The sequence below is a fragment of the Salmo trutta genome, chromosome 22 (assembly GCF_901001165.1).
Source record: "Salmo trutta chromosome 22, fSalTru1.1, whole genome shotgun sequence".
Taxonomy (NCBI): domain Eukaryota; kingdom Metazoa; phylum Chordata; class Actinopteri; order Salmoniformes; family Salmonidae; genus Salmo; species Salmo trutta.
The window spans coordinates 44,261,989-44,278,586 of NC_042978.1; the positions used below are offsets into that span (position 1 = coordinate 44,261,989).

Below are 16,598 nucleotides of genomic sequence, written 5' to 3' on the forward strand. Positions count from 1 at the left end.
CCTACCGTCCTCCCTCTCTCTCTACCGTCCTCCCTCTCTCTCTACCGTCCTCCCTCTCTCTCTACCGTCCTCCCTCTCTCTCTACCGTCCTCCCTCTCTCTCTACCGTCCTCCCTCTCTCTCTACCGTCCTCCCCTCTCTCTCTACCGTCCTCCCTCTCTCTCTACCGTCCTCCCTCTCTCTCTACCGTCCTCCCTCTCTCTCTACCGTTCTCCCTCTCTCTCTACCGTTCTCCCTCTCTACCATTCTCCCTCTCTCTACCATTCTCCCTCTCTACCATTCTCCCTCTCTCTCTACCATTCTCCCTCTCTCTCTACCATTCTCCCTCTCTCTCTACCATTCTCTCTCTCTCTCTACCATTCTCTCTCTCTCTCTACCATTCTCCCTCTCTCTCTCTCTCTCTACCATTCTCTCTCTCTCTACCATTCTCTCTCTCTACCATTCTCCCTCTCTCTCTACCATTCTCCCTCTCTCTCTACCATTTCTCTCTCTCTACCATTCTCCCTCTCTCTCTCTACCATTCTCCCTCTCTCTCTCTACCATTCTCCCTCTCTCTCTCTCTACCATTCTCCCTCTCTCTCTCTACCATTCTCCCTCTCTCTCTCTACCGTTCTCCCTCTCTCGAACGTTCTCTCTTTCCCTCTCAATTTCAATCCTCTCTCTACAGTTCTCTACCTCTTTCCCTCTACCCCCCTCTTTCTCTCATACCAAGGCCCTTGTCATTTTCATTACGCTGCGGTGGAGCACATGAGTTCTCAGAAACAGAGAGAAGCAAAACGCTCACATCTGGTACATAGTTTCTCCATATATACGTAACCCAGTCACACACAAACTACAACCACACAACACACATTACCCCTGCCACCGTAACCCCCCCCCCAAACCTCTCAGCATGACCTCATTCTCTCCCAGATGTCACAGAAACAGTCACAGTGCCACAAGACTACCGGGAAATCAACGGTCCTAGTCGTTTTCAAACAGTCCTAGTCATTTTCAAACAGTCCTAGTCATTTTCAAACAGTCCTAGTCGTTTTCAAACGGTCCTAGTCATTTTCAACAGTCCTAGTCATTTTCAACAGTCCTAGTCGTTTTCAAACAGTCCTAGTCGTTTTCAAACAGTCCTAGTCGTTTTCAAACAGTCCTAGTCGTTTTCAAACGGTCCTAGTCATTTTCAACAGTCCTAGTCGTTTTCAAACAGTCCTAGTCGTTTTCAAACGGTCCTAGTCGTTTTCAAACGGTCCTAGTCGTTTTCAAACAGTCCTAGTCGTTTTCAAACAGTCCTAGTCGTTTTCAAACAGTCCTAGTCGTTTTCAAACGGTCCTAGTCGTTTTCAAACGGTCCTAGTCATTTTCAAACAGTTTGTAGGAGACGACGTGAGAAGAAAATAATAATATTACATTTTATTTGCAATGCGCTTTTCAAAAACCCAAAGTGCTAATGATGATACGATGAGATGGTTAGTGATGTGAACCTGTGATGGGACAAAGTTGATGAAAGTTCAACTCTATGTGAATTATAAGCTGGGGTGTCACAATAGCCAATCGGGAAAAACTGGCTAGCTAGCTTTGTCGCTGTGCTTGTTGGGATACTGGTAGGCAAACAATAGCAAACGGGAGTGTAGAGAGCGAGTGAGTTTGATCACATTGTTAAGAGTCCACGTTTCCGCAGAAACCAACTCAACCACACAAATGCCCGGCCGTGGGGTCTTCAGTCAGCTGCTTGTTCCACAATGAGTTAGTATATTTATTAAGACTAGAACCGCTAAAGCAGTCATTTGACTTTATTTAACATTTTTTTTACTCTGCAATTTTTTAAGTCATGCCCCCCTCCGTCCATAACATTTCCTAAATAAGTCTTTAATATGCACTGTCAGTGTTAGAACCAGTTTTAGGAGGGCATGTCATTTTTGAAAAATTGTTTCCCCTCATTTCCCCTCCTCCTCCCGACAGCAGGGCCTGCTCCGCTCCTCCTCCCGACAGCAGGGCCTGCTCCGCTCCTCCTCCCGACAGCAGGGCCTGCTCCGCTCCTCCTCCCGACAGCAGGGCCTGCTCCGCTCCTCCTCCCGACAGCAGGGCCTGCTCCGCTCCTTCTCCCAACAGTAGGGCCTGCTCCACTCCTTCTCCTAACAGTAGGGCCTGCTCCACTCCTTCTCCTAACAGTAGGGCCTGCTCCGCTCCTCCTCCCGACAGCAGGGCCTGCTCCGCTCCTTCTCCCAACAGTAGGGCCTGCTCCACTCCTTCTCCTAACAGTAGGGCCTGCTCCACTCCTTCTCCTAACAGTAGGGCCTGCTCCACTCCTTCTCCTAACAGTAGGGCCTGCTCCACTCCTTCTCCTAACAGTAGGGCCTGCTCCGCTCCTCCTCCCGACAGCAGGGCCTGCTCCGCTCCTTCTCCCAACAGTAGGGCCTGCTCCACTCCTTCTCCTAACAGTAGGGCCTGCTCCACTCCTTCTCCTAACAGTAGGGCCTGCTCCACTCCTCCTCCTAACAGTAGGGCCTGCTCCACTCCTTCTCCTAACAGTAGGGCCTGCTCCACTCCTTCTCCTAACAGTAGGGCCTGCTCCGCTCCTCCTCCCGACAGCAGGGCCTGCTCCGCTCCTTCTCCCAACAGTAGGGCCTGCTCCACTCCTTCTCCTAACAGTAGGGCCTGCTCCACTCCTTCTCCTAACAGTAGGGCCTGCTCCACTCCTTCTCCTAACAGTAGGGCCTGCTCCACTCCTTCTCCTAACAGTAGGGCCTGCTCCGCTCCTCCTCCCGACAGCAGGGCCTGCTCCGCTCCTTCTCCCAACAGTAGGGCCTGCTCCACTCCTTCTCCTAACAGTAGGGCCTGCTCCACTCCTTCTCCTAACAGTAGGGCCTGCTCCACTCCTCCTCCTAACAGTAGGGCCTGCTCCACTCCTTCTCCTAACAGTAGGGCCTGCTCCACTCCTTCTCCTAACAGTAGGGCCTGCTCCACTCCTTCTCCTAACAGTAGGGCCTGCTCCACTCCTTCTCCTAACAGTAGCGCCTGCTCCGCTCCTCCTCCCGACAGTTGAAAGTGCAGTGCCCAGCTGATAATCGCTCTGAACATTTCCTCGAAACTGAACCTAACTATATACTGAAACTCATTTCACACATATAACAACAGATGAAATAAATGAAGCATGATGGGGAGAAAGGGAGAGAATGGGGGAGTTGATGAGCGAGGGGAAGCAGGCCACTCTATTGTGTTAATCCATTCTAAATGGTACGTATCCTCTATCAGTCCAGCCAATCAAAGCAGTCTTATCAGTCTACTCTGGCCTACTTGGAGTAGTAGGTAGACTACACAGTGAGAGGGTATGGAATTGAACATGCTGAATGGCTTTCAATATCTGTGAAAAAAATACAACATTTAAAAATATCCACATCGGGGCAGCAGGTGAGCGAGTGTGGGAGAATGTGGTGATGAAGCTTTGTGGAACCTTACATTGGCCAGGGGCCAAATGTCACCGTGGGCCCTTTCTTCACTTCACTGTCATTGGCGAACAAGTTGCTTGCAAAGAAAACAAGTCTGGCCTACACCATGAACAAATTCAGATGGGGGCTCCCTCCCTCTGTGAAAAATAAGCCATCTGCACAGCCGTTGAACTCCATGAAAAATGACAAAACGAGGACACAAAGAGAAAACCTGAGACTATTAGGCATAACAACCAAACAGAGGTATGTCAAAGATGTGTCAAACAAGTGAAAGTTGGGAAAATTGTGTCAACTGTTTGGACAAGGGTCACCAGCTAAATGAAATCCAACTGATGCCATTGGTGAAGACTCAGACAAGCAGCAGCCGACAATAGTGGACTAATAACTTCCTTATTGCTTTTGTACTGAGTGTCACTATTTATCAAGGCTACTTGGCACGTATGAGGATGTTTAGGCTACTGATGTTTTCATCATTTGACCTGGTATTTCTTTTTGTCGTTATTAAAAGAAGCTGTTACCGTGTTCCAACACATATGCTTTCTGTTTCATGGTCGTAACAAAGGCACTCCATAAATAACATGGATTGAACGCTGCAAATTATTCTTTTTTGCGACAGCATATATGAAATGTATTAATTACACTGTTAGAGTGGTGCAGTCAGAATGACGAGGGGTCCGTCGAGGACCAGCATATATGAAATGTATTAATTACACTGTTAGAGTGGTGCAGTCAGAATGACGAGGGGTCCGTCGAGGACCAGCATATTAATTACACTGTTAGAGTGGTGCAGTCAGCATGACGAGGTGTCCGTCGAGAACCAGCATATTAATTACACTGTTAGAGTGGTGCAGTCAGAATGACGAGGGGTCCGTCGAGGACCAGCATATTAATTACACTGTTAGAGTGGTGCAGTCAGAATGACGAGGGGTCCGTCGAGGACCAGCATATTAATTACACTGTTAGAGTGGTGCAGTCAGAATGACGAGGGGTCCGTCGAGGACCAGCATATTAATTACATTGTTAGAGTGGTGCAGTCAGAATGACGAGGGGTCCGTCGAGAACCAGCGGGTCCATGATGATCTTCATCTATAACTGTCGATTACAGTCATTGTGTCAGCCCTGTGTGTATCCGTGTGTGTGTGTGTACGTCCGTCCAGGTACAGTATGTCTGTCTAGCTGTCTAGCCGTGTGTGTGTGTGTGTGTGTGTGTGTGTGTGTGTGTGTGAGAGATAGAGAGACCTTGGCCCACAGCCAAACAGAGGCAGCATGGTGAGCCATTTTTCTCCTTGCCCTGTCATTAGCATATCCTATCAGATCAGAGGAGTGTTTGATGTCAATGGTAGAGCAGCACAAAGACCTCCATGTCTTCACACAACAAACACTGCTCACGCAATACTATGGAAGTACATGCAAATCAAGGGCCATTTGATTTGATTTGAATGCTAAGATGGTCAGGGAGGGAGAGGAAGGGAAATAAGGGGGAAGACATGTTAATTCCATCCAGGGCCTCCATCCAGGGCCTCCATCCAGGGCCTCCATCCAGGGTTTTACATGTGACAACACTGTATTTACTTCATAATGGATGGACGGGGGGGTGATGCCAGCCTCTGGACTGGCAATGTTTAATTAGGAAAACAGAGGGCAAGAGGCCGGAACAGAGTGGCACACAGAGGCAGAGCGGTGTGTGTGTGTGTTTGTGTTTCAGTGTGTGTGTGTGTTTGTGTTTCAGTGTGTGGTAGGCCTATCTCTTGCAGGCAGGGCTAATCGTGCTCTCCTAATTTGCAGTGGGCGACAGTGTTGTTCGTTTGCAGTGGGCGACAGCGTTGGTCGTTTGCAGTGGGCGACAGCGTTGGTCGTTTGCAGTGGGCGACAGCGTTGGTCGTTTGCAGTGGGCGACAGCGCTGGTCGTTTGCAGTGGGCGACAGCGCTGGTCGTTTGCAGTGGGCGACAGCGCTGGTCGTTTGCAGTGGGCGACAGCGTTGGTCGTTTGCAGTGCGAGACAGCGTTGGTCGTTTTGAAGTGCGAGACAGCGCTGGTCGTTTGCAGTGGGCGACAGCGTTGGTCGTTTGCAGTGCGAGACAGCGTTGGTCGTTTGCAGTGCGAGACAGCGTTGGTCGTTTGCAGTGCGAGACAGCGCTGGTCGTTTGCAGTGGGCGACAGCGTTGGTCGTTTGCAGTGCGAGACAGCGTTGGTCGTTTGCAGTGGGCGACAGCGTTGGTCGTTTGCAGTGGGCGACAGCGTTGGTCGTTTGCAGTGGGCGACAGCGTTGGTCGTTTGCAGTGGGCGACAGCGTTGGTCGTTTGCAGTGGGCGACAGTGTTGGTCGTTTGCAGTGCGAGACAGCGTTGGTCGTTTGCAGTGCGAGACAGCGTTGGTCGTTTGCAGTGCGAGACAGCGTTGGTCGTTTGCAGTGCGAGACAGCGTTGGTCGTTTGCAGTGCGAGACAGCGCTGGTCGTTTGCAGTGCGAGACAGCGCTGGTCGTTTGCAGTGCGAGACAGCGCTGGTCGTTTGCAGTGCGAGACAGCGTTGGTCGTTTGCAGTGCGAGACAGCGCTGGTCGTTTGCAGTGCGAGACAGCGTTGGTCGTTTGCAGTGCGAGACAGCGTTGGTTGGACATTGTGCTGCAGTAGATGAGTGCTGAAGGCTTGTTGAGCTGCTCAGACAGATACACCCTGGAGGAAGCTGCTCTGCCCAGGGTTTTACAGACATACCACTCATTTTACACTGGCATGCTGTGAATACTGTGGTGCAGAGTATATATGGGAGATTTCAGCTCTGATAGTTCAAACATATTTGACAGGTTAATGCAACAAACATAATTAGATCACCAGGGTGGATCCCCATAGTGGATCACCAGGGCGGATCCCCATAGTGGATCACCAGGATGGGCTAGTAGATCACCAGGGCGGATCCCCATAGTGGATCACCAGGATGGGCTAGTAGATCACCAGGGCGGATCCCCATAGTGGATCACCAGGATGGGCTAGTAGATCACCAGGATGGGCTAGTAGATCACCAGGATGGGCTAGTAGATCACCAGGATGGGCTAGTAGATCACCAGGATGGGCTAGTAGATCACCAGGGCGGATCCCCATAGTGGATCACCAGGATGGGCTAGTAGATCACCAGGGCGGATCCCCATAGTGGATCACCAGGATGGGCTAGTAGATCACCAGGGCGGATCCCCATAGTGCATCACCATTGATGATCATCGCCAGAGACGATGACCAACCAGTGGATCAACACAAGAGGTCACACCGCTACATCGTGTGGTTCTCTGGAGCTCAGTTGGTAGAGCATGTCAGTTGCAACACTACAATAGTGGGTTCGATTCCCGGGACCAGCCGTGCCTAGAATGTATGCAAGCATTACTGTAAGTAGCTTTGGATAAAAGTGTCTGCTAAATGGCATATATTACAAATTACGGGCCAGTAGATCACCAGGTTGGGCTAGTAGATCACCAGGATGGGCTAGTAGATCACCAGGTTGGGCTAGTAGATCACCAGGCTGGGCTAGTAGATCACCAGGATGGGCTAGTAGATCACCAGGATGGGCTAGTAGATCACCAGGATGGGCTAGTAGATCACCAGGATGGGCTAGTAGATCACCAGGATGGGCTAGTAGATCACCAGGTTGGGCTAGTAGATCACCAGGATGGATCCCAGAGAGGAAGGCTGACCTGTGTGGGACCACCAGATCTCTTACCTTGATCATCCGGGAGAGGTCGCCAGCATCAGCCAGCTCCAACACAATGTTCAGCTCGTTCTCCTCAATAAATGATGCATGGTACTTGATCACGTTGGGGTGGTTCAGTTGCTGTACGAGAGAGAGAGATAGGGAGGGAGGGAGGGGGTGAGAAAGGAAGTGAGAGTGAGAGAGAGGGGGGAGAAAGAGAGGGGGGAGAGAGAGCGAGAGAGAGAGGGAGAGAGAGAGATTGTTTATTTCCCTTTTGTTTATTATCTAATTCACTTGCTTTGGCAATGTAAACATGTTTTCCATGACAATAAAACCCTTAAATTGAATTGATTTGATGAGGTATCAATAACTGTTTAACTATTAATGTGACTCCCAGGGTCTGGAGAGCTGAAATCTTCTGTCCCAACCAATGACCCGTTCTAACACAGATATAATACTCCTTGTCTCCTTGTTTTGGTGTATGTGAAAGTGCTAAAATCTTTTACAATAACCATTATCAGCTGCTTCTGTAATACATCACGTAGTTCATTTTGGCTGGCGAAGCCGGTGCAGAAACGCTGTAGCTGTATGAGAAGGCTTTGTCCTGCTGTGTGACAGAGCTGTGTGCAGAGCTGTATGAGAAGGCTGTGTCCTGCTGTGTGACAGAGCTGTATGAGAAGGCTGTGTCCTGCTGTGTGACAGAGCTGTGTGACAGAGCTGTATGAGAAGGCTGTGTTCTGCTGTGTGACAGAGCTGTATGAGAAGGCTGTGTTCTGCTGTGTGAGAGAGCTGTATTACAGAGCTGTATGAGAAGGCTGTGTTCTGCTGTGTGACAGAGCTGTGTGAGAAGGCTTTGTCCTGCTGTGTGACAGAGCTGTGTGCAGAGCTGTATGAGAAGGCTGTGTTCTGCAGTGTGACGGAGCTGTATGAGAAGGCTGTGTTCTGCTGTGTGACAGAGCTGTGTGACAGAGCTGTATGAGAAGGCTGTGTCCTGCTGTGTGACAGAGCTGTGTGACTGAGCTGTATGAGAAGGCTGTGTTCTGCTGTGTGACAGAGCTGTATGAGAAGGCTGTGTCCTGCTGTGTGACTGAGCTGTATGAGAAGGCTGTGTCCTGCTGTGTGACAGAGCTGTATGAGAAGGCTGTGTTCTGCTGTGTGACAGAGCTGTATGAGAAGGCTGTGTTCTGCTGTGTGACAGAGCTGTATGACAGAGCTGTATGAGAAGGCTGTGTTCTGCTGTGTGACAGAGCTGTATGAGAAGGCTGTGTTCTGCTGTGTGACAGAGCTGTGTGACAGAGCTGTATGAGAAGGCTGTGTCCTGCTGTGTGACAGAGCTGTGTGACTGAGCTGTATGAGAAGGCTGTGTTCTGCTGTGTGACAGAGCTGTATGAGAAGGCTGTGTCCTGCTGTGTGACTGAGCTGTATGAGAAGGCTGTGTCCTGCTGTGTGACAGAGCTGTATGAGAAGGCTGTGTTCTGCTGTGTGACAGAGCTGTATGAGAAGGCTGTGTTCTGCTGTGTGACAGAGCTGTATGACAGAGCTGTATGAGAAGGCTGTGTTCTGCTGTGTGACAGAGCTGTATGAGAAGGCTGTGTTCTGCTGTGTGACAGAGCTGTGTGACAGAGCTGTATGAGAAGGGGGGGGGTTGTCATCTCTCTCCTTCCTTTCCAAACTGACACATAAAGACCCTGGTCACTGGCCATGCTGAGAGATATGACTGCAGAAGCTGGGTCTCCAGCTCCAGACCTGGTCAGCTATGAGGAGTGTGCAGGCAGCTCCAGACCTGGTCAGCTATGAGGAGTGTGCAGGCAGGTCCAGGCCTGGTCAGCTATGAGGAGTGTGTAGGCAGGTCCAGGCCTGGTCAGCTATGAGGAGTGTGTAGGCAGGTCCAGGCCTGGTCAGCTATGAGGAGTGTGCAGGCAGGTCCAGACCTGGTCAGCTATGGGGAGTGTGCAGGCAGGTCCAGGCCTGGTCAGCTATGGGGAGTGTGTAGGCAGGTCCAGACCTGGTCAGCTATGAGGAGTGTGTAGGCAGGTCCAGGCCTGGTCAGCTATGGGGAGTGTGCAGGCAGGTCCAGGCCTGGTCAGCTATGAGGAGTGTGCAGGCAGGTCCAGGCCTGGTCAGCTATGAGGAGTGTGCAGGCAGGTCCAGGCCTGGTCAGCTATGAGGAGTGTGTAGGCAGATCCAGACCAGCTATGGGGAGTGTGTAGGCAGGTCCAGACCTGGTCAGCTATGAGGAGTGTGCAGGCAGGTCCAGGCTTCTGTCGACACACTGGAGTAATTTAATCTGAGCTGGACACTGGGACTGGACTGAGGATATACTTCATCTCATCTCCTGGAGCTCATGTGAGGACTGGATAGATGTCAACTAGAACACAGAGTCTAAGAGTGCCAATATCCTGTTGTATACACTTTACAATATGAATCATTCCACAGCATATACACACACACAGACAGACAAAGGTGTGTGTGTGTGTGTGTGTGTGTGTGTGTGTGTGTGTGTGTGTGTGTGTGTGTGTGTGTGTGTGTGTGTGTCAGGTCCATGCCATCTCATTACTATGACTTGGCTGTGTGTCTTGTTGTCCTGTCTACTGGGGTAGAACGAAGGATAGATGGAGGGAAGGAAGGCTGAAAACCCTCGTTCCGAATCTGTCCTTGTTAGTCCAGCCAGCCAGCCAGCCGCACACACACACACACACACACACACACACAGCTAGACTGGTGGAACTAACCACCACAACCATTAGCACTCACACAGAAGAGAAAGAGCAGAGAAAACATGCACACTCTGGAAGGAGGGACAGAGACGAGGGATGGACAGAGAGGAGGGATGGACAGAGAGGAGAGATGGACAGAGAGGAGAGATGGACAGAGAGGAGAGATGGACAGAGAGGAGGGATGGACAGAGAGGAGGGATGGACAGAGAGCAGGGATGGACAGAGAGCAGGGATGGACAGAGAGCAGGGATGGACAGAGAGGAGGGATGGACAGAGAGGAGGGATGGACAGAGAGGAGGGATGGGCAGAGAGGAGGGATGGACAGAGAGGAGGGATGGACAGAGAGGAGGGATGGACAGAGAGGAGGGATGGACAGAGAGGAGAGATGGACAGAGAGCAGGGATGGACAGAGAGGAGGGATGGACAGAGAGGAGAGATGGACAGAGAGGAGGGATGGACAGAGAGGAGGGATGGACAGAGAGGAGGGATGGACAGAGAGGAGGGATGGACAGAGAGCAGGGATGGACAGAGAGGAGGGATGGACAGAGAGGAGGGATGGACAGAGAGCAGGGATGGACAGAGAGCAGGGATGGACAGAGAGGAGGGATGGACAGAGAGGAGGGATGGACAGAGAGGGCGAGGCATATACACTACATGACCAAAAGTATATGGACACCTGCTCGGCAAACATCTCATTCCAAAATCATGGGCATTGATATGGAGTTGGTCCCCATTTTGCTGCTATAACAGCCTCCACACTTCTGGGAAGTCTTTCCACTAGATGTTGAAACATTGCTGCATGGACTTGCTTGCATTCAGCCACAAGAGCATTAGTGAGGTCGGCACTGATGTTGGAGCGATTAGGCCTGGCTCGCAGTCGGCGTTCCAATTCATCCCAAAGGTGTTCGATGGGGTTGAAGTCAGGGCTCAGCGCAGGCCAGTCAAGTTCTTCCACTCCGATTTCGACAAACCATTTCTGTATGGACCTCGCTTTGTGCACGGGGGCATTGTCATGCTGAAACAGGAAAGGGCCTTCCCAAAAATGTTGCCACAAAGTTGGAAGTACAGAATCGTCTAGAATGTAATTGTATGCTGTACCGTTAAGATTTCCCTTCACTGGAACTAAGGGGCCCAAACCATGAAAAACAGCCTCAGACCATTATTCCTCCACCACCAAACTTTAGTTGGCACTATGCATTCGGACAGGTATTGTTCTCCTGGCATCCGCCAAACCCAGATTTGTCCGTCGGACTGCCAGATGGTCAAGCGTGATTCGCGTTTCCACTGCTCCAGAGTCCAATGGCGGCGAGCTTTACACCACTCCAGCTGATGCTTGGCATTGTGCATGGTGATCTCAGGCTTGTATGTGTGGCTGCTCGGCCATGGAAACCCATTTCATGAAGCTCCCGACGAACAGTTATTGTGCTGACGTTGCTTCCAGAGGCAGTACCGTTCTGTGAGCTTGTGTGGCCTACCACTTCCCAGCTGAACCGTTGTTGCTCCAAGACATTTTTACAATAACAACACTTACAGTTGACCAGGGCAGCTCTAGCAGGGCAGAAATTTGACAAACTGACTTGTTTGAAAGGTGGCATCATATGACGGTGCCACGTTGAAAGTCACTGAGCTCTTCAGTAAGGCTATTCTACTGCCAATGTTTGTCTATGGAGATTGCCTGGCTGTGTGCTCGATTTTATACACCTGTCAGCAACGGGTGTGGCTGAAATAGCAGAATCCACTAATTTTGAAGGGGTGTCCACATACTGTGTATATATAGTGTTCACACCTGAGAGCTGATGTGTGGTGAGCGTTGTGACACAGAAAATGGTGGCGGTGCATCACCCAGGTGGGTGCTGCACATTGGTGGCGGATAAGGTGAGTTCCCCACACAATGTAAAGCGCTTTAGTAGAAAAGCGTTGTATATAAATCCAATGAATTATTCATTATTATATCTTGTGCATCGGGAGTCAACCTGAATGATTGACAGAGTTACAGACAGAGGGAGGGAGTCAACCTGAATGATTGACAGAGTTACAGACAGTGATCAACCAAAGACCATGGAGGTTTTACAATGCCTCGTGAAGAAGGGCACATTGAAAATCCCTTTGAGCATGGTGAAGTTATTAATTACACCGGTCACTACATAGACACAGGAGTCCTTCCTAACTCAGTTCACGGAGAGGAAGGAAACGGCTCAGGAATTTCACCATGAGGCCAATGGGGACTTTAAAACAGTTACAGAGTTTAATGGATGTGATGGGAGAAAACTAAGGATGGATCAACAACTTTGTAGTTACTAAACAATACTAACCTAAATTAGAGTGAAAAGAAGTCTGTACAGAACACAAATATTCCAAAACATGCATCCTGTTTGCAACAAAGCATTAAAGTAATACTGCAAAAAAATGTGGCAAAGCAATTAACATTTTGTCCTGAATACAAAGTCAATCAATCAATCAAATGTATTTATAAAGCCCTTCTTACATCAGCTGATATCTCAAAGTGCTGTACAGAAACCCAGCCTAAAACCCCAAACAGCAACCAATGCAGGTGTAGAAGCACGGTGGCTAGGAAAAACTCCCTAGAAAGGCCAAAAACCTAGGAAGAAACCTAGAGAGGAACCAGGCTATGAGGAGTGGCCAGTCCTCTTCTGGCTGTGCCGGGTGGAGATTATAACAGAACATGGCCAAGATGTTCAAACGTTCATAGATGACCAGCAGGGTCAGATAATAATAATCACAGTGTTATGTTTGGGACAAATCCAACACATTACTGAGTACCACTCTACACACTTTCAACCACAAATTCCATGAATCGATGACCTCTTCCTAAATATTTGGTCTCATGCTCCATTTTGTGTATGGATTCTTCGAAAACAAGGGACAGTAGAACTTACACCACTCTGCCCTACATACACACAGACCAATTGTTTTCCTACGTGTGGACGGCCTCCGTCTCTCTGGTTCTTTACCTTTAGGAGATCTATTTCTTTGATGCAATCTTGCCGAGCTTTGGCATCCATCAAGTCGAATATCTATCAAGAGATCAGAAGGAAAGAGAAGACAGCAATGTTACAGCATGATCAAGGAGAGAGAGAGAGAGAGAGAGAGAGAGAGAGAGAGAGAGAGAGAGAGAGAGAGAGAGAGAGAGAGAGAGAGAGAGAGAGAGAGAAACAGATCAACAGACACCCCACCCAGACCTGCGGGACATATCCCCCCCAGTCCTACATAGAGGACCCACGCTAAGAGGACCACAGCACCACCAGCCACATCCCCAAACCCCCACCCCAACCAATCAACACCCCCCAGGTCAACCATGCCCACACCCTATTTAGGCCCCCTCAGATCAGACCTATGCCCCTCCTGCCCACCCCATGCCCCCCCTCCCGCTAAGAGGGCCTCAACATGAAAGTCACACATACGCCCAAGCCGTGAGCAGGCAAACAAGCCCCACCCCCACTCTTACACTAGCCCAAGCTAATGGCAAGTACCAGACACTCACCTTCTCTGCTGAGAGCTGGTAGTCCCATCCACTAAACTACCAGGAGTGAAACAGGGAAGGGACTCAGGGGGTATGCTAACTTGGTATAGAGCAGACCTAACCCAATCTATTAAATGAGTCAAAACAGGAACATTTTACATTTGGCTTGAAATTCAAAAGGAAATTATCTCAACAGAGAAAAATGTCCTCCTGTGTGCTATTTATATCCCCCCACTAGAATCCCCATACTTTAATGAAGACAGCTTCTCCATCCTACCTATATCCCCCCACTAGAATCCCCATACTTTAATGAAGAAGCTTCTCCATCCTACCTATATCCCCCCACTAGAATCACCATACTTTAACGATGACAGCTTCTCCATCCTACCTATATCCCCCCACTAGAATCCCCATACTTTAATGAAGACAGCTTCTCCATCCTACCTATATCCCCCCACTAGAATCCCCATACTTTAATGAAGACAGCTTCTCCATCCTACCTATATCCCCCCACTAGAATCCCCATACTTTAATGAAAACAGCTTCTCCATCCTACCTATATCCCCCCACTAGAATCCCCATACTTTAATGAAGACAGCTTCTCCATCCTGGAGGAGGAAATCAACCATTTCCAGGCCCAGGGACATGTACTAGTCTGTGGTGACCTAAATGCCAGAACTGGACAAGAACCTGACACTCTCAGCACACAGGGGGACAAACACCTGCCTGGAGGTAACAGCATTCCCTCCCCCATATGCCCCCCTAGGCACAACTATGACAACATAACCAACAACAACGGGTCACAACTTCTGCAGCTCTGTCGCACGCTGGGTATGTACATAGTTAATGGTAGGCTTTGAGGGAACTCCTATGGTAGGTACACCTATAGCTCTGTTGCACGCTGGGTATGTACATAGTTAATGGTAGGCTTCGAGGCGACTCCTATGGTAGGTACACCTATAGCTCTGTTGCACGCTGGGTATGTACACAGTTAATGGTAGGCTTCGAGGGGACTCCTACGGTAGGTACACCTATAGCTCTGTTGCACGCTGGGTATGTACATAGTTAATGGTAGGCTTCGAGGGGACTCCTACGGTAGGTACACCTATAGCTCTGTTGCACGCTGGGTATGTACATAGTTAATGGTAGGCTTCGAGGGGACTCCTACGGTAGGTACACCTATAGCTCTGTCGCACGCTGGGTATGTACATAGTTAATGGTAGGCTTCGAGGGGACTCCTACGGTAGGTACACCTATAGCTCATCTCTTGGCAGTAGAACTGTAGACTACTTTATCACTGACCTCAACCCAGAGTCTCTATCAGATCACAGCAAAATCTACCTGAACAGTCTACCTGAACAGTCTACCTGAACAGTCTACCTGAACAGTCTACCTGAACAGTCTACCTGAACAGTCTACCTGAACAGTCTACCTGAACAGTCTACCTGAACAGTCTACCTGAACAGTCTACCTGAACAGAGCAATACTAAATGATGAGGCATCGAAGCCAAAGGAACTGAATAATATTAAAATATAGACGGAAAGGAAAGTAGTGTGTAAACCTACCAAAAATACAATTAGGCAAAAACAAATTCAATCCCTTTCACACAACTTCCTAAACAAAACATTTCACTTTAATAGTGAAGGTGTAAACGTGACAGTAGAAAACCTAAACAGTATATTTGACCTATCAGCCTCCCTATAAAATAAAATAAAAATTTAGAAACCAAAAACACAGAAAACCTGAGCCTTCATTATGGTGAATCACTATAACAATACACACACACACACACACACACACACACACACACACACACACACACACACACACACACACACACACACACACACACACACACACACACACACACACACACACACACACACACACACACACACACACACACACACACACACACACACCTCAGCAGCAGTCAGTGATCCTCCTACGAGCATTTAATCATAAATCATCTCATTAATTTCAACTAGCCTATTAGAGTCAAAGTTGTCATCACCGAAATGCTAATGAGGCCAATAGCTACAGCACTCAACCTTCCACAACCACATCTAGAATCACAGGCTGACATGGGGTTGAACCTCTCTCTTCTCTAGTGTCACAGGCTGACATGGAGTTGAACCTCTCTCTTCTCTAGTGTCACAGGCTGACATGGAGTTGAACCTCTCTCTTCTCTAGTGTCACAGGCTGACATGGAGTTGAACCTCTCTCTTCTCTAGTGTCACAGGCTGACATGGAGTTGAACCTCTCTCTTCTCTAGTGTCACAGGCTGACATGGAGTTGAACCTCTCTCTTCTCTAGTGTCACAGGCTAACATGGGGTTGAACCTCTCTCTTCTCTAGTATCACAGGCTAACATGGAGTTGAACCTCTCTCTTCTCTAGTGTCACAGGCTGACATGGAGTTGAACCTCTCTCTTCTCTAGTATCACAGGCTGACATGGAGTTGAACCTCTCTCTTCTCTAGTGTCACAGGCTGACATGGAGTTGAACCTCTCTCTTCTCTAGTGTCACAGGCTGACATGGAGTTGAACCTCTCTCTTCTCTAGTGTCACAGGCTGACATGGAGTTGAACCTCTCTCTTCTCTAGTATCACAGGCTAACATGGGGTTGAACCTCTCTCTTCTCTAGTGTCACAGGCTAACATGGGGTTGAACCTCTCTCTTCTCTAGTGTCACAGGCTAACATGGGGTTGAACCTCTCTCTTCTCTAGTATCACAGGCTAACATGGGGTTGAACCTCTCTCTTCTCTAGTATCACAGGCTAACATGGGGTTGAACCTCTCTCTTCTCTAGTATCACAGGCTAACATGGGGTTGAACCTCTCTCTTCTCTAGTGTCACAGGCTAACATGGGGTTGAACCTCTCTTCTCTAGTGTCACAGGCTGACATGGAGTTGAACCTCTCTCTTCTCTAGTATCACAGGCTAACATGGGGTTGAACCTCTCTCTTCTCTAGTGTCACAGGCTAACATGGGGTTGAACCTCTCTCTTCTCTAGTATCACAGGCTAACATGGGGTTGAACCTCTCTCTTCTCTAGTGTCACAGGCTGACATGGGGTTGAACCTCTCTCTTCTCTAGTATCACAGGCTAACATGGGGTTGAACCTCTCTTCTCTAGTATCACAGGCTAACATGGGGTTGAACCTCTCTCTTCTCTAGTATCACAGGCTAACATGGGGTTGAAACTCTCTTCTCTAGTATCACAGGCTGACATGGGGTTGAACCTCTCTTCTCTAGTATCACAGGCTGACATGGGGTTGAACCTCTCTCTTCTCT

At 49.2% G+C, this 16,598-nt stretch overlaps 1 protein-coding gene across 1 annotated transcript in view; it reads right to left on the reverse strand.

The window, feature by feature from the left end:
* Positions 1-16,598, reverse strand: part of LOC115158780 (serine/threonine-protein kinase Nek7) — a gene marked incomplete in the record, with an annotated part of 122,537 nt that overhangs the window by 26,723 nt on the left and 79,216 nt on the right. The window contains 2 exon segments of the mRNA XM_029708088.1: positions 7,140-7,250; positions 12,799-12,861. Of these exon segments, the coding sequence (XP_029563948.1) occupies positions 7,140-7,250; positions 12,799-12,861 (174 nt within the window).